This window comes from Macaca nemestrina, chromosome 14, assembly GCF_043159975.1.
Source record: "Macaca nemestrina isolate mMacNem1 chromosome 14, mMacNem.hap1, whole genome shotgun sequence".
Lineage (NCBI taxonomy): Eukaryota > Metazoa > Chordata > Mammalia > Primates > Cercopithecidae > Macaca > Macaca nemestrina.
Genome location: NC_092138.1, coordinates 117,589,308 through 117,610,556, shown reverse-complemented (window position 1 = coordinate 117,610,556; position 21,249 = coordinate 117,589,308). Strand labels below are relative to the sequence as shown.

General features: G+C 58.5%; 3 protein-coding genes across 18 annotated transcripts in view; 2 read left to right on the top strand and 1 right to left on the bottom strand.

Moving 5' to 3' along the window:
* Positions 1–6,079, top strand: part of LOC105471936 (notch receptor 1) — a 53,550-nt gene extending 47,471 nt beyond the window's left edge. For both annotated transcript variants that reach the window (XM_011724792.3, XM_071078645.1), the window contains 4 exons: positions 518–813; positions 2,113–2,260; positions 2,372–2,469; positions 3,757–6,079. In XM_011724792.3, coding sequence (XP_011723094.2) covers positions 518–813; positions 2,113–2,260; positions 2,372–2,469; positions 3,757–5,247 — 2,033 coding nt within the window. In that variant the 3' untranslated portion in view covers positions 5,248–6,079. The remainder of the gene's footprint in view (positions 1–517; positions 814–2,112; positions 2,261–2,371; positions 2,470–3,756) is intronic.
* A 9,118-nt stretch (positions 6,080–15,197) lies between these two features.
* On the bottom strand, positions 15,198–17,245 carry LOC105471933 (uncharacterized protein C9orf163). Its single transcript, XM_011724773.3, has one exon. The coding sequence runs from the start codon at positions 17,043–17,045 to the stop codon at positions 16,476–16,478; it is 570 nt and encodes a 189-aa protein (XP_011723075.2). The 5' UTR covers positions 17,046–17,245; the 3' UTR covers positions 15,198–16,475.
* The window catches only part of LOC105471934 (SEC16 homolog A, endoplasmic reticulum export factor), a 46,395-nt gene continuing 42,056 nt past the window's right edge, over positions 16,911–21,249 (top strand). For 6 of the 15 annotated variants that reach the window (XM_071078640.1, XM_071078639.1, XM_071078636.1 and 3 more), the window contains exon 1: positions 16,911–17,028. Coding sequence is in view for 1 of the 15 variants with exons in the window: in XM_011724774.3 (XP_011723076.2) it covers positions 18,396–18,449 (54 nt within the window). In the remaining 14 variants the exon portion in view is untranslated. Of the gene's footprint in view, positions 17,029–17,658; positions 17,796–18,347; positions 18,497–18,786; positions 19,054–20,925; positions 21,067–21,093; positions 21,109–21,249 lie in introns of those variants that run through there. The other 9 variants (XM_011724785.3, XM_011724779.3, XM_011724781.3 and 6 more) reach the window with 7 other exon arrangements.

The following is a 21,249-nucleotide window of genomic DNA, read 5'->3' as shown; positions in this document are numbered from 1 at the left end:
GCCTCCACCTCTTGGATTCAAGCAATTCTCCTGCCTCAGCCTCCCAAGTAGCTGGGATTACAGGCACCCACCACCACGCCCAGCTACTTTTTGTATTTTTAGTAGAGACGGGGTTTCACCACGTTGGCCAGGCTGGTCTCGAACTCCTGATCTCAGGGGATCCGCCTGCCTCAGCCTCGCACAGTGCTGCAGCTATAGCGTGAGCCACTGTGCCCATGAGCCGCTGCACCCAGCCAAAGCGTTGATTTTCTAACTGCATGTTTCTGGCGTCATCTTTTTCCTGGGTGGATTTTGGGTGCCTGGTCTTGGGCAGGTCAGGAAGCAGCTGCCCGTCAGGAGTTGACTGCTGGACTCAGCTCTGTCCACTGAGCAGCCCAGGCGGACTTCAGCTGCCCCTTGGTGGCTGCGTGGTGCATCTACACTGTGGCCCATTGAGCTCGGGGCTGCTGCCCCCCTCCCCCTGGGCTGCAGCTGGGGACCAGCCCTCCAGACTGAGCACCCGTCTCTGCCCCTGCAGACGGCTTCACCCCCCTCATGATCGCCTCCTGCAGTGGGGGCGGCCTGGAGACGGGCAACAGCGAGGAGGAGGAGGACGCGCCGGCCGTCATCTCCGACTTCATCTACCAGGGCGCCAGCCTGCACAACCAGACCGACCGCACGGGCGAGACCGCCTTGCACCTGGCTGCCCGCTACTCACGCTCTGATGCCGCCAAGCGCCTGCTGGAGGCCAGCGCAGACGCCAACATCCAGGACAACATGGGCCGCACCCCACTGCACGCAGCTGTGTCTGCCGACGCACAAGGTGTCTTCCAGGTAGGCAGCAGCTGCCTGTGTGCCCACCTGCCCTCCTCAGGGCACCGGGTGGTCCGGGACAGTGGCCAGGCTTACGTAGCCATGGGAGCCTGACCCCGAGCACAGCTGAGTCCGGGACAGCTGGTGCCTCCACCCAGGACCTTTGCAGTCAGCGAGGTGCGACGGGAGGGGGCGGGGTCGGGCGCATCTGTGTTCTCCAGGGAAGCCAGGCAGAGGCAGGTCTGGCAGGAGGCCTGGGGGACCTGCTGAGTGAGGCAGCGCCTGCCCACCCCCCGCAAGACAGGCTCCATCAGGGTTGTGGGCCTTGCTCAAGGTCCAGGTCCCACCGCTGCAGCCCCTCGCGGCCCCACCCCTCCCTCAACCCTGGCTGCCGGCGTAGCCTGTGGCAGTGAGAAGAAGGGTTTAGAGGCTGCCGCTTGGTGCCTGCGGACCTAGGGCTCAGCTTGCCGGTGAGCTCGTGGCAAGAAATGGATTTAGGGATTTGGATGCCTGGGTCTCCGGGGAACGTCCCTGGCAGGGGCTGCCTTTGCAGTCACCCCTGCTGTGAGTCCCCAGGCTCTAGAGCAGGTTCAGATGGGCACAGCCCAGGAGAGTTACCGCAGAGCTTCTCGTTTCATGATTTCTTAGCTCAGGTGACACGTCATCATCCTGCAGAAATAAATGTAGGTGAGCGGAAGGAGCATCGAAGGGAGCCCCGTATGGGTTTGCTGTGTGCCTCTCTCAGCTGCCTTCTTTGCACAGATGTGGAAATTCCTGGGTGCTTTGCAGGAATCAGGCCAGTGCTGCATGGCACTTGGCCCCTGCCTTTTGCACCCGCCAGGGAGGAGGGGCCATCCCTCCTGCCAGAGGCCAAGGCCAGGCTGCATTACAAGGGCTGCCTACTGCTCTCCGGGCACAGCTGGACACTGTAGCTCGGCGGTTCTGCGACAGCTGTAGGGCTGTGAGCCTGGCTTCCCGAGTGCCAGCTGTGACCCCCGTTGGGGGCAAGGGCTTGACCTCTGTGTTTTGTAGGTGGTCATGGCAGGTAGGACCACTGTGAGGATTAAATGAGGTCACACGTGGTCACGATGGACCCCACTGTCACCAAGGGGCCTGTGTGTGGGCAGCACAGCCCCTACCCCCATCCCGGCCCCTCTTTGGGGCAGCCCCGTGGTATTTCATCTTGCCCGGCTGTGCAGATCTCAGGAGGGTCTCTGTGTCGCGAAGGCAGTGGGGCCTCCCGTCCAGGCATTCGTTCTGGGCAGGAGGCATCAGTGCACGTCTGCCCAGCACCCACCTGAGCCTCTCCCCGTTGCCCAGATCCTGATCCGGAACCGAGCCACGGACCTGGATGCCCGCATGCACGACGGCACGACGCCGCTGATCCTGGCTGCCCGCCTGGCTGTGGAGGGCATGCTGGAGGACCTCATCAACTCGCACGCTGACGTCAATGCTGTGGATGACCTGGGTGAGCCCACGGGGGCAGGGCTGCGCTGTCGTGGGGCGGGGCTGCCATAGGGACGGGTGGGGCCGGGCTGCCTCCAGCTGGTCTCCAGCCCCGTCTGCCTCTTTCACACAGGCAAGTCTGCCCTGCACTGGGCCGCCGCCGTGAACAACGTGGATGCCGCGGTCGTGCTCCTGAAGAACGGGGCCAATAAAGACATGCAGAACAACAAGGTGAGCGTGAGGCCGGGACGCGACGGGAGATGCGGGGCTGAATCCACAGAGAAGTGAGGGCCGAACCCGCGGGGCGCAGGGACACAAGGACCTGACCCACCGGGTCTCAAGGGTCCCTGGGCCCGCATGCAGGCCCCACCTGCACGGTGCTGGGCACCTCGCTAGTGCTCCTCCCCTCCTTCCACCCCTGTTTACGGAGCCCTGCCAAGCCCAGGTCCAGCTGTCGGAGACGGTGGCTCACCCCACAGACCCGGCCCTGCCCTCCTGGGCAGCAGTCATGGTGGAGCCCACAGCCTGGCGTGGGGAATGCTGCTGCCGCCGCTGCTCTGTCACTGTCACCTGGACCTCGCCTTCTGTCCCCAGCTGTCACCAGGTGGGGGTGGGGATGGGAATGTGGTGGCCCAGGTGGTGCAGATTGAGCCAGAACATGTGTGGCGCAGGGCGCGGCTCTTGGTGTGAATGTGAGCAGCTCTTTATCCAAGGGGAGCTGCCCCCAGCGCTCATCCTGGCGCTGCAGCTCCTGGGCGAGCTGCTGACCTCAACGCTGTCGGGTTCCCCTGAGTGCTCAGGGCACAGGTGCAGACACCCCCACCTCCCTGCCGCTCGAACCCTCACCCCCGCCCCCAACTCCTGCCGCCCCCTTGGCATGTCAGGCTAAGGCGTCCCTCCTGGGCGAGGGCACACAGCGGGTCTGGGCACCAGGGCATGTTGGCCCAGGCGCTCCCCAGTTTGTGGTGGCATGGCCCCACAGAGACTGGGCCCCAGAGAGCATCGAGGCTTGGGAAGCCCCTTCCCACTCCTACACAGCAGCCTCACCCAGACCTGCGATGTGTCCACCACACAGAGGAGACCCCGGGAAGGAGCTTGGTGGCCACCAGTGTGGCTTGGTGGCCGTCTGTATGACGAGCTCCCTCTCTGGTGCCCTCACCGGTGCCTCTGAACCGCTCCAGAAATGTCTTTCGTGCCTTGTTGGGGGCAGGGAAGAGGGCCTACAGTTGGTTAGATTTTCAGTGGAGTCTGTGACCCCTGCGTAGAGGTGAAGCCCTGCCGATCTGGGATAGAGGACTGCACAGACCTCCCCTCTGGGTGGGTTTCAGAAGCCTTAACATTTAACAGGAATCAGGCCAGGTGGTTGCAGGATGCTGGGGCGGGGTCCTGAGGAGCAGCCTGCCTCCCCGCACCCCATGGAGGAGGTCGTACTGCTGTTCCCTCTGGTGATGGAGCCTTGGGGAGGGTCCCCACGCCAGGCCTGGCCCCCCCTCACCAGCCCCCACCCTCGTCCCCCAGGAGGAGACACCCCTGTTTCTGGCCGCCCGGGAGGGCAGCTACGAGACCGCCAAGGTGCTGCTGGACCACTTTGCCAACCGGGACATCACGGACCATATGGACCGCCTGCCGCGTGACATCGCACAGGAGCGCATGCACCACGACATCGTGAGGCTGCTGGACGAGTACAACCTGGTGCGCAGCCCGCAGCTGCACGGAGCCCCACTGGGGGGCACGCCCACCCTGTCGCCTCCGCTGTGCTCACCCAACGGCTACCTGGGCAGCCTCAAGCCCGGCGTGCAGGGTAAGAAGGTCCGTAAGCCCAGCAGCAAAGGCCTGGCCTGTGGGAGCAAGGAGGCCAAGGACCTCAAGGCGCGGAGGAAGAAGTCCCAGGACGGCAAGGGCTGCCTGCTGGACAGCTCCGGCATGCTCTCACCCGTGGACTCCCTGGAGTCGCCCCACGGCTACCTGTCGGACGTGGCCTCGCCGCCACTGCTGCCCTCTCCATTCCAGCAGTCTCCGTCCGTGCCCCTCAACCACCTGCCCGGTATGCCTGACACCCACCTGGGCATCGGGCACCTGAACGTGGCGGCCAAGCCAGAGATGGCGGCACTGGGTGGGGGCGGCCGGCTGGCCTTCGAGGCTGGCCCCCCTCGTCTCTCCCACCTGCCCGTGGCCTCCGGCACCAGCACCGTCCTGGGCTGCAGCAGCGGAGGAGCCATGAATTTCACCGTGGGCGGGTCCACCAGTTTGAATGGTCAGTGCGAGTGGCTGTCCCGGCTGCAGAGCGGCATTGTGCCGAACCAATACAACCCTCTGCGGGGGAGCGTGGCACCAGGCCCCCTGAGCACGCAGGCCCCCTCCCTGCAGCATGGCATGGTGGGCCCGCTGCACAGTAGCCTTGCTGCCAGCGCCCTGTCCCAGATGATGAGCTACCAGGGCCTGCCCAGCACCCGGCTGGCCACCCAGCCTCACCTGGTGCAGACCCAGCAGGTGCAGCCGCAAAACTTACAGATGCAGCAGCAGAACCTGCAGCCACCAAACATCCAGCAGCAGCCAAACCTGCAGCCGCCACCGCCACCGCCACAGCCGCACCTTGGCGTGAGCTCAGCAGCCAGCGGCCACCTGGGCCGGAGCTTCCTGGGCGGAGAACCGAGCCAGGCAGACGTGCAGCCACTGGGCCCCAGCAGCCTGGCGGTGCACACCATTCTACCCCAGGAGAGCCCCGCTCTGCCCACGTCGCTGCCGTCCTCGCTGGTCCCACCCGTGACCGCGGCCCAGTTCCTGACGCCCCCCTCACAGCACAGCTACTCCTCCTCGCCTGTGGACAACACCCCCAGCCACCAACTGCAGGTGCCTGAGCACCCCTTCCTCACCCCGTCCCCCGAGTCCCCTGACCAGTGGTCCAGCTCGTCCCCACATTCCAACGTCTCCGACTGGTCCGAGGGCGTCTCCAGCCCGCCCACCAGCATGCAGTCCCAGATCGCCCGCATTCCGGAGGCCTTCAAGTAAACAGCGCGCCCCACGGGACCCCGGCTTCCTTTCCCAAGCCCTGCGGGCGTCTGTACGCGATCTGTGGACGCCGGGGCCGACCAAAGGAGCCTTTTTCAAAAACACGTGTTTTTATACAAAATAAGAACAAGGATTTTAATTTTTTTTTTAGTATTTATTTATGTACTTTTATTTTACACGAAACACTGCCTTTTTATTTATATGTACTGTTTCATCTGGCTCCAGGTAGAAACTTTTATCTGTTACAAGAAAACAAGCAAATTCTGAGAACCAGGGTTTTCCTACCCAGGATTAAAAGATTCTTCTATGTTTATAAAATATAAACAAAGATTCATGATTTATAAATGCCATTTATTTATTGATTCCTTTTTTCAAAATCCAAAAAGAAGTGATGTTGGAGAAGGGAAGTTGAACGAGCATAGTCCAAAAAGCTCCTGGGGCGCCCAGGCCGCGCCCTTTCCTCGCCGCCCACCCAACCCCAAGCCAGCCCGGCCACTCCGCCAGCATCACCTGCGTGTTAGGAGAAGCTGCATCCAGAGGCAAACGGAGGCAAAGCCGGCACACCTTTGGCATGGATTAATTTGCATCTGAAATAGGAAACTGAAGCAAAAGGATATGGGTTAGATGTTGCGATGTGTTTTTAAATGGTTTTTTGCAAGCATGCTTGTGAAAATGTGTTCTTGGAGTGTGTATGCCAAGAGTGCACACATGGTACCAATCATGAATCTTTGTTTCAGGTTCAGTATTACGTAGTTGTTCGTTGGTTAAACAAGTTCGTGGTCCCTCCAGTACCACCCCGGCCCCCTGCCCATTCTTGAAATGTAGGCATCATGCATGTCAGACATGAGATGTGTGGACTGTGGCACTCGCTTGGGTCACACACGGAGGCATCCTACCCGTTTCTGGGGAAAGACACTGCCCGGGCTGACCCTGGTGGCAGCCCCAGCATCTCAACCTGCACAGCGTCCCCCAGGCTCCGAGGAAGATGCGCCAGCAACACAGCCTGGGGCCCGGCTCGCGGGACCCGACTCCCCGTGGGCTCCCGTGTTTTGTAGGAGACTTGCCAGAGCCGGGCACATCGAGCTGTGGAACGCCGTGGGCTGCATCCTTTGGTCCTGTCCCCGCAGCCCTGGCAGGGGGCACGCGGTCGGGCAGGGGCTAGAGGGAGGCGGGGGCTGCCCTTGGGCCACCCCTCCTAGTTTGGGAGGAGCAGATTCTTGCGATACCAAGTATAGCCTATGGCAGAAAAAATGTCTGTAAATATGGTTTTAAAGGTGGATTTTGTTTAAAAAATCTCAATGAATGAGTCTGTTGTGTGTCATGCTGATGAGGGACGTCAGACTCAGCTCAGCTCGGGGAGCCTCAGCCGCCCATCACTGGGGACACTCCGCGCCGTGCCGCCTGCTGCCCGTGCGCTGGGGACGCCTCCGCCGCCGTGCCACCTGCATTCCTCAGGGCAGCCTCCCCCGGCTCAACGGGGGCCGCGTGGTGCCATCCCCGGGGGCATGACCAGATACATCTCAAAATGTTGATTTTTACTGTGTTTTATAAAATAGAGTGTAGTTTACAGAAAAAGACAGCTTTTTAAAAAGTGATCTACATGCGGAACTGTAGATGATGTATTTTTTTCATCTTTTTTGTTAACTGATTTGCAATAAAAATGATACTGATGGCGATCCGGCTTCCACTCCCCTCTGCTCTGGCCTTCGACTCCCTTTCTGGGAGGGAGGGAGAGCTGCTATTCTCTGAGGGAGCCGGGAGTCGAGGGCCCCTTCTTCTGGGAGAGTGACAGTGAGGCTGCCAAGTCCCGGCCCACGGGGGTGCAGGGACCATGCTGCCTCCAAGGGCTCCACGGTGTCTGCAGCCTGCCTGATCCAGGCCCTTTGTAGGGAGATGGACACACAGCAGCAAGGGGGTTGCAGCCCTATGGGAGGTGGGGCTCGTGCCTGGGGTGACACCCACGTGCCCCAGGACACCCACGAGTGAGTCTGGCCCTCCTGGCGGCTCGGGTCTCTTCTCTCAGCCTCAGAGGGATGAAGGTCCCACCCAGCCATCCTGGGGACAGCCCCTCAGGGAGCTCTGCAGTAGGCAGGGGGCTGCGTAGGGAGGGCCTTGAGGCAGTGGCATGACCCCTCTGTGGGCTGGAGACCACAGGGAGGACTCTGGCCCCTACAGGAGGGCAAAGGGAGCTGTTGAAGCCTCTGAGCAGGGCAGCATGGGGCATGGCAGAGTCTGGAAAGTTCTGTGATCCTAAGGGACCGGCTGAGCTAGACAGAGGCGGCCTGGTCCTGGGGTGCTGCCCCTGAGTAGAGCTGCCAGCCCTGCACAACGGTGGGCCCCTTCTCTCCCCACTGCCTGCCTGGGCCTCTGCCCGGCCCCAGACCTTCAGGGCAGGCCAGTGACTTCAAACCAGAGCGGTGGGGAGTCTGAGGTCCCTCTTTGGATTGCAAAGTGCTGCCTGCCCTGGGCCCAACCTCTCCAAGGAGGGATGTGAGACTGAGGCCTCCACTATGCCTAGGGGCTGCGTCTGCCAGCCAGTGCTGGGCACCAGGACCAGGAGGGGCCACCGTGCAGTGAGTGCCCTGACGTCTTCAAAGTGGGTGGACCCAGCCGGAGTCCTGCCCATAAAACTCGCAGCACCTTGAAATTCCACTCTTGGGGGTCTGCCCGAAAGAAGTGAAAACGGGGACTCAAACAAAAGCACGGGGCCACTCACTCTCCCGGCAGCACTCGGTACAGCCAGATGGCCTGAGTGTCCACTGCCAACGACAGGTCAGCAAAATCGTCTGCTGTGACGGTGAACCTTAGTGTCAGCTCGGCCAGGCCGTTTCGCCAAACGGAGTGTGTCTCTGAGGTGTTCAGGATGAGGTTCGCATTTGCATCCACAGCCTGGGTAAGGCGGGCCCGCCCTCCCCGGTGTGGGTGGGCCCCGTGCGGTCCGCGGAGGCCCGGGGAGGACAATAGGCCGAGTGAGAGGGGTCCTCCCACCTGACCGCTTGCACTGGACATTGGTCTTTTCCTGCCTTCAGACTTGGACTGAAAACGTGGGCTCTTCCTGGGCCTGGAGCCTACCGGCCTTCGGACTCGCAATGCCGTCAGGCCTCCTGCCTGCAACTGCAGACCCTGGGACCTGCAGGCCTCGAGGTCTCGTGGCCAGTTCCCTGCAATCATCTCTCCGGAGGCACGTCTTATAGGCTCCGTTTCCCGGAAGAACCCTGACGAATGCGCACAAGGGAATATGGTTCCACCGTAGAAAAGGAGGCCCTGACACCCACCGTGCAGACAAGCCGTGGAAGCGCCACGCTCAGTGAAAGGTGCCAGCCACAGAGGGCCGCACGTGCAATGACTCCATTTCTATGGGGTACCCTTTTGTAGATTGATGGTTCCCAGAGCCGGGGGGAGGAGGAAATGGGAGTGGCTGCTAAACGGCCCAGGTTTTTACTTTGGAGTGATGCAAATGTTCTAGACCCAGGGAGAGGTGGTGCGTGTACAGCCCTTCCAATGCACTAAATGCCAATAACGTGGATTTTTTTTTTTTTTTTTTTTGAGACGGAGTCTCGCTCTGTCACCCGGGCTGGAGTGTGGTGGCGTAATCTTGGCTCACTGCAACCTGCGCCTCTGTGTTCAAGTGATTCTCCTGCCTCAGCCTCCAAAGTAACTGGGATTACAGGCGCCCATCACCACACCTGGCTAATTTTTTTGTTTTTTTTTTTTTTTTTTTTTTTTTTGAGACGGAGTCTTGCTCTGTTGCCCAGGCTGGACTGCAGTGGCCGGATCTCAGCTCACTGCAAGCTCCGCCTCCCGGGTTTACGCCATTCTCCTGCCTCAGCCTCCCGAGCAGCTGGGACTACAGGCGCCCGCCACCTCACCCGGCTAGCTTTTTGTATTTTTTAGTAGAGACGGGGTTTCACCATGTTAGCCAGGATGGTCTCGATCTCCTGACCTCGTGATCCGCCCGTCTCGGCCTCCCAAAGTGCTGGGATTACAGGCTTGAGCCACCGCGCCCGGCCAATTTTTTTGTATTTTTAGTAGAGATTGGGTTTCACCATGTTGGCCAGGCTGGTTTCAAACTCCTGCTCTCAAGTGATCCACCCGCCTCAGCCTCTTAAAGTGCTAAGGTCACAGGCGTGAGCCACTGCACCTGGCCTAACGTGTATACTGTAAAGTGGTTAGTTATAGGTTCTGTGAATCTCACCTCAATATGTTATTTTTTTTAATTAAAAAAATGTTTTTGAGACAGGGTCTTGCTCTGTCACCCAGGCTGGAGTGCAGTGGTGCAATCATAGCTCACTGCAGCCTCAACCTCCTGGGCTCAGGTGATCCTCCCACCTTGGCCTTTCTAGCAGCTGGGACTACAGGTGCACACCACCTCACCCACCTATTTTTTTTTGTTGTTATTTTTTGCAGAGACGGGGATCTCACTTTGTTGCCCAGGTTGGTCTCGAACTCCTGAGCTCATGCAGCCCTCTCCTCACCTTGGCCTCCCAAAGTGCTGGGACTACGGGTGTGGGCCACTGTCCCTGGCCATATATGCAACTTTAAATATTTCAGTAGCCACATTAAAAAGGTAAAAAGAAACAGGTAAAGTTTATGTTAACACTATAGCTTAATCCAATATATCAAAAATATTATTTCAACACAATCAATATAAAAAGTGAATGAGGTTTTGTTTTTTGTTTTTTGTTTTTTGAGATGGAGTCTCACTTTGTTGCTCAGGCTGGAGTGCGGTGGCGTAATCTCGGCTCACTGCAACGTCCGCCTCCCTGGGCAAGTGATTCTCCTGCCTCAGCCTCCCAAGTAGCTTGGATTATAGGCGCCTGCCACCATGCCCAGCTAATTTTTGTATTTTTAGTAAAGATGGGGTTTCACCATGTTGGCCAGGCTGGTCTTGATCTCTTGACCTCGTGGCCTGCCTGCCTCGGCCTTCCAAAGTGCTGGGATTACAGGCGTGAGCCACCATGACCGCCCATGAATAAGATGTTTTATATTCTTTTTTTGTTTGTTTTTGGTACTGTGTCTTTGAAACCCAGGGTGGACGGTACACTCACAGCACCCTGGATTGGGCCTGGCCACGCTTTAAAAGGTGTTCAATATCTCCAGGAGGCTCATGTGCAGATTCAGACTCTTCAGCAGGATGCCAAGGGGGCTCCAGACAGCTCCACTCAGTGCAGGAAATCACCAAGTGTATCTTCAGCCTGGCGACTCACTCCGTGCCACTGCCGGCATGAACCCCGAGTGTGGCGCCGCATCCCTCTGGCCAGAGCAAAGGAGGATCCCAAGAGCCCCGAGGCACCGTCGCATCAGGGCCCATAAATCAGGCCACCGGCAGGCAGGGCTGCCTCCATCCAAGAGGGAAGCACGGGGCCGTAGCCCCCATCCAGGAGGGAAGCACGGGGCCGTAGCCCCCGTCCAGGAGGGAAGCACGGTGCTGCAGCCTCCGGGCTGCTCCAGGGATCGACAGGCCCATACTGCCTTCATCCCGAAAGTCTCACTTGCAAAGGGTGTTTGTGGGGCTCAACTGCGTGCTCAGTGGCGGAGCTGATTTCATTCTGCATGGCTCCTTATCTCATTGTGGACCCAATCCACGAACCATACCTGAGGAACTCTGCTGGAGGGGGCAGCGCTGGGCAGAGGCAGACAAGGGGGAGCGCCACACGGCTGCTTCCTATGGTGAGCATCCACCAGCAGCAGTTCCCAGTGGGACACCAACGTATTCGTCTGCAAAAGTAAAAGTGTTTCAAAACGAAACCTAAACGGTGTGGTCCAGCTTGGTCCCGGTGCATTGAAAGTGCCGGCATTAGTGGAGGTCTGTCAGAGGGGGCATTGCAGGGCCTCCCACGTTACTCAGGCTTTGAAGACGCAGGGTCAGTGAGCAAGCATGCTTTGGGAAAGGCTATTCTTCAGTCTGCATCTTGAAGGTGGCTGGGCGGCGCCTCACTCGCCTGCCCCGATGTGACTCCCGATCTGGCTGCTTTGTGTCTTTGCTTTCCACCTGGCAGCTGCTGTCCTGGCTGTTGCTGCACCTCAGTGTCCTCAGGGGTCAAGTGGGGACCTGGGTGCTGGCCCCGGGCCTGCCATGGTGAGCTGCTGGTGCACGCTGGGCGCATGGTGAGGGCTCAGAAAGGGAACGGCTCTTGTTATTGTCACGAGGTTTTCAGTCGCATTCTTTGTTCTCCACCTGCATGCTGCGTTGGCACAGTTAAGCCTGGTGTCCCCTTCAGCAGGTGTCCTAACCGTCCACATTTTAAGATGGACAAGCCTAGGCTCAGGGAGGTTGCAGGACTGAACTGCAAAGCTTTATTTATGCCCAACACAACAGGTGCCCAGGGCCTCAGAGGCAGGTTTCTGGTGTTCTTCACATAACCTTGAACTTGTGGCCCATCCCTGGACCTCACAGCACAGGACACACTCTCAGTGTTTATTAGGAGTTATAATTTTCTGCAGCGTCATGCATGATATTTGCTGTGGCTTTTGGTATATCTTCCACTCTATTGCATGGGATTTTCTGGTGAAAATATGCCCTGGGTCCACACAAACGTGCACATTCTACCACAGCCTTCGTTGTTCTGTTTAGCATTTCTTCATTTAATAAAATGGACCTTAGAAAAGTTATAACTATGGCCAGGTGTGGTGGCTTACACCTGTCATCCCAGCACTTCGGGAGGCCGAGGCTGGAGGATCACCTGAGGTCAGGAGTTCGAGACCAGCCTGGCCAACATGGTGAAACCCCCTCTCCACTAAAAATACAAAAGTTAGCTGGGGACGCCACGGTGGGCACCTAGAATCTCAGTTACTTGGGAGGCTGAGGCAGGAGAATTGCTTGAATCCAGAAGGAGGAGGTTGCAGTGAGCTGAGATTGCACCACTGCACTGGGGGATAGAGTGAGACTCAGTCTCAAAAAAAAAAAAAAAAAAGTGTATAATTTTACTTTTTTTTCTTTTTGTGGAGATGGAATCTTGCTATGTTGCCCAGGCTGGTCTCAAACCCCTAGGTTCAAGTGATCCTCCCATCTTGGCCTCCCAAAATGCTGAGATGACAGGTGGGAGCCACCGCACCTGGCCAGCGTGCAACTGTTACTTTGGCAGACTTGGAGGCAGCTGTCTGCTTCCCCCTGGTGGCAGTTCTCTGCCAGCACCCCATAGATCTTCCCGAGTGACCACAGGGCAGGTGAGTGCCATGCTTTCCAAACGGCCCTCACCCCACGCCCAGGGCCATCCTGGGCGACAGTGTTATTACCCTGTTTTACATGTGAGGAGCTGGAGCTCGAAGAGGTTAGGCGACTTAGCCAAGTTCACCCATTCAGTGAGCTGGGGCTATGTGATTCCCGGTCCATGTCAAACCACAAGGAGTCACCTGCCCTCAGAGGACCGGGAGGGCCCACAGAGCTGATGCCATCCAGCCTGGTGACTTTTCTGACAGGGAGATGGCTGCTGAGAGGGGAGAACGGGTTGTAGGGTCACTTTGCCAGGAGTCAACACCATGGCCAGCCTGGCGTCAGATACTTTGCCAGGAGTTAATGCCATGACCGGCCTGACATCAAATACTGGAGCTCTTCCCAGATCCACCCTGGCCCTTTTGTCTTCCCTATCCACAGTCCCCAGGCCACCAAATCCATGCCAGTCACTGAAATCAGCACTCAATGCTCAGGACTCTCTCCTGCCTGACGTGTGTGAATCCTGTGCCGTGCTGGGGCTGTGCCCTCGGGGACTCTCCCGGGTTCTCGGGGACTCTCCCAGGTTCAGCACCTCTTTCTCCTAGGCCATCCAAGGCTGCCTCCTGGGCCCTGGCTCTCCCTAGTCCCTAGCCCTAACCCTAACCTGGAGAGCTTTTGGGGCCCAAACTGGTTGCGTCACTCCTGGCTGAAAACCCTCTGGAAGCTTCCCATACTTACAGACATCACTGCAAGTCTCTTAGCAGGGCCTACAGAGTCCACACCAGCCCACACCCACCGGCCCCTCGCCCCACGGAAGCCTCATGTGGACTGTTCACTTCAGCTAGAAATGCTCCTTCTCCTCCTGCCTGTCCCCAGCAGGCGCCACACGGTGCCCTCTTCACGGGCACATCTGTGACCGCCCAGCATCCATGTTCCCCCCCGGGCAGAGGCTGGGCCTGTCTCACGGCCACAGCCCAGCTCCTAGCAGTGCCTGGGGTACAGCAGGGGCTCAGCAGACATCTGTGCATGGTTTGGGGACGGAGGACTCGTGGGCTTACCAGGGCCCCGCTGCAGCTCAAGGACACCCAGCAGTTCCTCCTGTGGCCCTGGTGGCCTGCAGTCCCAGGTTACTGTGACATCGACATCAGCCTTGAGCTTTCTGCTTCATCCCTAGTGCTTTTTAGCACCTTACATGGTAAGTACTTGGCTCAATGATTCCAGAAAAATGTTCTCTGATTCCTGCTATGTGCCCAACATGCTTGAAGATGCTGGAGATGAGGAGCGTGACGTTCCTGCAGTAACGAGGTTGCTGGCAATGCCGTCAACGTGCCCCGTGCCTTGGGGGAGGCCTTGTGTGGAGGACACGCTTGCCACCCTGTGAGGTCAGGTCCAGGGAGTCCTTGCAGAGGCCAGGAAAGGGCAAGGCTGTCACCTCCTTTTACAGGGGAGGAGGCAGAGGCTCGGAGAGTCCAGGTAGCTTGTCCAAGGCTGAACACCTGGGTGGTGGCCGAGGGTCTCCGGCTTCTGGAAGCTTGCAGTACAGCTGGACACACGGTAGTTAGCCCACCATCACTGGAGCCATCTTCCCTGTGCTCTGCTAACCAGGTGGGGCCCCAAAAGGCGATGCCTTTGTCTGTGCTGGGAGGAGGCTCTGTGGGGCCCAGTCACCAGCAGCCCAGAACAAGGGCACATCTGCCAGGGCGAGGCTGCACCTTCAGCCTCACGTCAGCCCTGGGAAGGCCTAGACAGTGGACAGTGCTGTCTTGCTGCACACCCCTGATGAGCGGTGTGGTTAGGGTGGGGCTCAGAGGTGAGTAGAACACGGGTAGGGGGTGGCAGCGTGGTGGGCATCTGTCTGCGGACCCTATGTTGTGTGCCTGGCAGGCCTTGTACATGGACGCGAGTGGGCCTGAGGCTCCCTCCACGCTGCCCACCGTGGCCCTGGGGGGGTCTGGCCTTCCCCCACAGAGGTGACTTCCTTTCCTCCATGAGGGTAAGAAGAGGAGGCCTGGCCCACCCTCTGGCCAGCCTGGTGGCATGCGGACAGGGACCTGTTTACTGCAGGGTTCTGATGAACAAATGCCACAGAATAGACTCTAAGGACCCTGCCTCCAGATCCGCTTCCTCTCCCCATTCCGGCTTCCCAGTCCTATTCCCTCCTCCTCCAGGAAGTGTTGCGTGTCAGTTCTTTCCACCTTGGAGGCCTTCATATGTTTTCTTGCCTGGACCACCCAGCCAACCTGTCTCACAGACTTCCTCTTCCTCTCTCCAGGCCAAGCCTCCAGCTTCAGTGTCCAGGACTAAGGGTCTGTGTCAGGGGCGGAGGACGGCATCCAGTCCTGGGGAGCAGGCCTGCCCAGTAAACCTCCACAAGCACCCAGACATACTTGCCACTGCTATTTCACACCAGGTAGGAAAGAGGGGCAGAGGTTCATGGCGAGGGGCCGTCCTGCGTTCACTGAGACCGCTGCTCTGCCGGGGGCTCCCAGGAGGACCGCCACTGGCCCGCCGGTTGTGAGCGAACAGCCAGGTCCACTCGGCAGCCTCCGGCATTTCAGGCCCCCCATCATAGGAGGCTATAAGCACAGGCTAGGGGCGCTGAGTGCCTGCCTCCTAGACCAGCACTGTCCAGTGGAAACATGACACCAGCCCCATATGGAGTTTTATATTTCCTAGCAGCCATGTCAGAAAAAAAAAAAGGTGAAATAAAATTTAATAGTATTTTAATGTAATCTGATACATCCAAGATATTCTCATTTTATTTTTTATTTTTTATTTTTTTTTTGAGACGGAGTCTCGCTCTGTCACCCGGGCTGGAGTGCAGTGGCCGGATCTCAGCTCACTGCAAGCTCCGCCTCCCGGGTTCACGCCATTCTCCTGCCTCAGCCTCCCGAGTAGCTGGGACTACAGGCGCCCGCCACCTCGCCCGGCTAGCTTTTTGTATTTTTTAGTAGAGACGGGGTTTCACCGTGTTAGCCAGGATGGTCTCGATCTCCTGACCTTGTGATCCGCCCGTCTCAGCCTCCCAAAGTGCTGGGATTACAGGCTTGAGCCACCGCGCCCGGCTGATATTCTCATTTTAATGTGCAATAAAAAATGATCGATTCGATATTTGCATCCTTCACAACCCACCATGTAGTTTACACTTAGAGCCTAGCTCGGTCTCACAGCAAGCACCAGCGGCCCCCATGCCGGACAGCACAGCTAATGGGAGGAGCTGACCTGGCGGAGGCACCAAGGACACACCGTGCCCAAGGCTGTGATGACACAAAGGCAGCAGGTTTCCTGGCACAGCCTGGACGTACACGAGCCTGTCCTGTGTGCTCTGCATCACGCCGTACAGCAGTGGCCACAGAGCTTTGCACCAGGTGCTGATTCCAGCCCACCTAGGGGGGTTCAGGGAGGTGGTGACGTTTGTGTCCAGCCTCCAAGTGTGAGCAGGGGTAGAGACTGGGAGAATGGAGAAACCAGCGGATGCTGCAGGCAAAGGCAACAAAGCCCCACCAGGAATAGTGATGGCCACCACGGGCGGGACACCTCCCAGCACTGGGTGGAGGCCTCTGCTGGCTCGCAGCCAGTCACCTGATGTCCCCATTCGCCCCTGCCATGCTTGTCGTCCTGGCAACCCCGTTTCAGCCCTGAACCGTTTAGGTGCTCATCTTGCTCTATCTTAGAGATGAAGACTTGATGCTCAGAGACTAAGGAAGTTGAAAAAGGGCACACAGCATCTCAGGGGCAGGCTGGACCTTCAACAAAAGAGCCTATGGCCCAGAGGCTGGATGGGCTCAGGTGCAGGGTGCAGGAACCCTCCACTCCACATCAGGCTACAAACTGCTGCTAGCTGTCTCCATCACTCAGGATTACGGAGGCGGGGGGAAGAAGGGCAGCGGGCCCCCTGCAGGTGATGTGGTGATTCACACCCCTAGGAGCCAACAGAAGCTGCTTTCTACCATCCCTGCCCTGGGGTGCAGAGAAACCTTGCATTTTATGCCTACGGCAGAATTGGTTTCTGCAGCTATGGTCTCTCCCATAGCTTAGTGCCCACCTGGGTGGGACCACAGGGTTTTGGAGGACCCTAGAAGGTCGAGCCCTGGGCTCCTGGTTCTTGGGTTCTTTGAACTCGTGAGCGGAAGGGGTGAGCCTGACGCCTGAGAGGCAGCACCCACCTCTGCATCCCCCTCTTTGTGAAGGGCAAACAATGATACCTCCCTCCGCGGAGGGTGCAGAGCGCCTCGACCACCGGGAAGCAGCAGATGGGGACAGCGGGGCTGGGGCTGGGCCTTACCACGTGCTCCCTAACGCTGTTCAAACAGGTCAGGAATCTGACTCCTGAAAGGCAAATGTTAGCTGAGCAGAGTGGCCCTAGTGCCACGTCAGCCAGACTGAAGCTCTCCCTGCACCGCCTGGGGCTCTGCTGGCGTGGCACGGGTACCACCCCCTCCTTCACCAGCCTCTGGCCCAGCTGGGGACAAGGGTGGCTCCCACCCAGGGAGGACCTCAGCCGCTGCTGGGAGCTCAGCCTCAGGCGATGCCATCGGGTGGGCACCCCCACCACGGCCCCTGCCCTCTGGAAGGAGCAGCAGAGGAAGGCCGCGGCTCTTCCCTGCCCTCGCCAGGCAGATGTGCAGGTGAGTGGGTCGGGCATGGCTGGCCTCTTCCTCACCCGCTCAGCCTCCCTCGGCTCCTCCGGAAAACCAGGGCACAGATGATAGCGCCCACCTGTTCCCTGCGATCTTCCGCAGGAGGGCGTGAATGCTGCCTGGCCTGGTCTCGGCAGGGGCAGGAGCGCCTACCAGCCTCACCCCGCCGCTGGGTCCCTCTGGCCGCCCAAGCGCCCAGGCCCACTCGCCACCGACGTGCACTCAGCCAGGGCTGGGACCCCCACGCCCCTGTGGGGCTGGCGGCCGAGGGGACGAACCAAAAAGGCCGTTTCTCCCCGGGAGGACAGCGGGGCCGGGGCCAGGGTGGGTCTGGGAGGGCCCAGCGCAGCAAAAACGCAGGGCGGAGCTCGGGGACGAGAAGCCGGAGCGTCCCCCTTGCGAGTCGGCGGAGACCCGGCTCCGCGCGGTGGCCGGGCCGTCCCTCCCTGCCCGGGCCTCTGTGCAGAGCGAAGGGCCAGGAGAAGATGCGTCGGGGAAACCCCAGGACGCTGGACAGGGACTGGCGGTAGCCAACAACCAACTTCCGGCGCCGCTCCCGGCCCGCGGCCGCGCCGTAGCCAGGCAACCAGCGCGCAGGCGCAGTCGGCCCTCCGCGGCCCGCAACCCCGGCCGACCCGGGCGCATGCGCGACCGCCGCCGCCTGCCCTCCAGCCTGCCAGCCCAACGGAAGAATGCGAGCAGCACGCCGGCGTCAGGGCCCCGCGCTTCTCAGCTCGGCGGAGTAGCCGTTCTCGGTGCGTGAGCCTGCTGGCATCGGTCCTGCAGACTGATTTCCCCCTTGTGGCCTTGATTGAAGAATCCCATCTCTTCTCACATCTTAAAACGAAAACAGACTGGGAGAAAGCCAGCGTAACCAGGGCGACGTCCGGGGGCGACCCCGGCGCGCCCAGCCGGGCAGGTGGCAAGGGGCGGGGCTAAGCGGTGAGGCGGCGGACGGACGCCGGCGGGGGGCGGGGCCACGGGCGGGGAAGGACGGCCGAGGGGCGGGGCCAAAGGGGCGGGAACGACAGGATGAGGCGGAGAAAGGCCGACGACGGGCGGGGCCAAGGGGGCGGGACAAAAGAATGAAGCGAGGAAAGACGGAAGAGGGGCGGGGCCAAGGGGGACGGGAACGACAGGATCAGGCGTGGGAAAGACGGGCGGGGGGCGGGACGAAAGAATGAGGCGGGGAGGACGGACGCCGGTGAGGGGCGGGGCCGAGGGATGGGCCGTGAGGGGTTCAATAAGAACGCGTCTGGGCCGACGAGACCAGGGGCGGGGCCAGGGGCGGGGCGCGCGCTGATGTCGCAAGCCGGACACGTCGGCGGCGCGGCGGCCGCGGAGACCGGAGCCGGATGTGCCAAGATGGCTGCGGCGGCTGCTGTGTCTGCGCTCGTCGCCAGCGCCGGGTGGGATTTCGCCCGCGGCTTCTGAGGGATCGGTCTCAGCCGCGCGGGTAGGGGGGCGAGCGCGGGAGGAGGAAGGCGGTGGCCGGCCGGCGGAGCCAGGCCGTGGAGGCCGGGGCGCGGAGGAAAGGAGGCGGCTGGGCCCAGCCCCGAGCGGGCGGCGCAGCTCGGGTCCCGCCGGGGCCGGGCGAGGGGACAGACGTCCGGGCCAGAGCGGGAGGCCGGGCGCGGCGCGGGCCGCGGTGGGATTCGAGGGACTGGCGTGGACCTGGCTGGGCTGCGGTGACGCCGGTTCCCGGGGCGGGAGGCTGGACCCCCAGGCACCCCTCGTAAGACTCCAACTTTTAAAATGAGCGTCCTCACTGGCTGGAAGGCTTCCTTAGCGATGCTGGTGAAGAGAGACATTTACATTTGAACCAAAGAGTAGAGTTGTTTGTTTGTAATTTCTTGATAGGGCGATCAGGGTGTTGCAACAGAGGCCGAGGGTTAGAAGAGTGTGAGTGATCCGGCTCGCCCCTTTGTGATGAAGTATTACAGTAGAGTCTTCAGAAACATCAGAGCCATTTAAAGTCAGTTTTCGCCGCTTAAGAACACTTTTAAATGACTTGTAAGTTGGATGTGGATTGTATATTAAGATTTTGTTTTACATGTATGATGCCGATGTTAACCAAAGAGGTATTTCCCATCCCCCATGTGACAATACGAAGCAAACAAAACCGTAGACAGTTCTTCCCAGAGTGATACTTTTGCAAGTTTCAGCACAATACAGCCTCCCTGCGTTTTTTCGCCACGCCCTTTCTTAGGGTTCCGGTGCTAGTATCTTGTAGACAAGAGGCAAAATAGCGTTTCTTTCTTATTCCTTGTTCCTCGTTTACTCTTAATAGTGGTTACTACAGTGAGTCTCAAAATTGTACTGAAAGTTTTCTTTGAGGCAGTGGGCACATTTGTTTTTTTCTTTTTTCCTTCTTTTTATTTTCTTTTTCTTTTTCTGCCAAACCCAGCAAGAGGCCATGGTAGTGGGTAAATGTTAATGTGATTTCTTCTTCTGTAAGCATCTTTCATGAATACCAGGCTGTCCTTTTGGGTCTTCGTCATTTTCAGCAGTGTTAGGCTGCTGGCCTCCTCTGTCGCTGGCTTCCTTTTCAACATCTAACTGTATGTGGTTGCGATTCTAACTTAGAAGAGTTGGAGTTGAATCACGTCTTTGTGTCAAGCGTCCCATAGTCTGACAGGGCGTCACTAGCAGCCACCGTGAGGGAGACTGTAGGCAGCAGGTAAGCTCAGGGGCTTCCTGGCACACTATTGTTTTCCTCACTTAAAATGTGAAGCCAGGCTGGGCGCGGTGGCTCAAGCCTGTAATCGCAGCACTTTGGGAGGCCGAGATGGGTGGATCACGAGGTCAGGAGATCGAGACCATCCTGGCTAACACGGTGAAATCCCATCTCTACTAAAAAATACAAAAAAATAGCCGGGTGAGGTGGCGGGCGCCTGTAGTCCCAGCTACTTGGGAGGCTGAGGCAGGACAATGGCGTGAACCTGGGAAGCAGAGCTTGCAGTGAGCTGAGATCCGGCCACTGCACCCCAGCCTGGGCGACAGAGCAAGACTCCGTCTCAAAAAAAAAAATGTGAAGCCAGTGGCAGCAAGAGGAGAGGGGTGTGCATGCGTTTTAAATACCTCAGTTCTGTAGCCAGAACTATACTAAAAAGAGTTTTGCTTAGGTATCTGCATGTCCACATGGTTACAAGGTAGTTTAACTGACTAGCTAGTTTATGAATACTACATCTTCAAGATCAGCTGGTCTCTTTGAAACAGTAGAAGAGTTAGATGACTTGAGGTTACAGAATAAAATTCCCTGTAGTGGTGACATAGGTGATAGGCAGTTGCATTGTTTTTCTCCCGGTGAGTAGAGAAAAAGATCAAAAAAATCAGTTCAAGTCACAGGATTGTTCCAAATGAAGCTAGCATGTTGCTAAAAAGCTCTCAATTAGGGAGCATGAGGGTTGGAATGCTCCTTGTAAGTGATAGTGTTTGCTATAAAAAAAGTTCTTAGTCTAGGAGAGCTATAGAATTTTTTTTTGAGACGGAGTCTCGCTCTGTCGCCCAGGCTGGAGTGCAGTGGCCGGATCTCAGCTCACTGCAAGCTCTGCCTCCCAGGTTCACGCCATTCTCCTGCCTCAGCCTCCCGAGTAGCTGGGACTACAGGCACTCGCCACCACGCCCGGCTAGTTTTTTGTATTTTTTAGTAGAGACGGGGTTTCACCGTGTTAGCCAGGATGGTCTCGATCTCCTGACCTCGTGATCTGCCTGCCTCGGCCTCCCAAAGTGCTGGGATTAAGGCGTGAGCCACCGCGCCTGGCCACGCCTGTTAAACAGCAGTTGGGATTAGGACATCCCAGAATCCACTGTGAGTAGAATCTCGTAAGATTAAACCCAGGGTTTTCAGGAAAAAATAATCACATCGATTCTCTCATTTTATAGACAAAAATACATTGCAGAAAGAGAAGTGGCCGCCCCGAGCCACTCACCTGGACGCTCAGTTTTGCTCTTACAGCAGCAGCCGAGGAATAAACCTCTAGGCCCATGTTCTGTGTTTAAAGCAAACAAAAGCTATTGAGGACGGTAAGGATCTTCCCAGGGGAAGGCCGTGTCTTGAGAAATGAGGTAGGACTTCTGTTCTCCTGGCAGTGGAGTTTCAGGAGGGGCTTGGAAGTTTGCGTGTTCTGGCCATGGTTGCAGGTGTCACTGTGTCTGCTGTGGCAGCTGGTAGGACCAAATGGAAGATAATGCCAGTGCACAGATGGG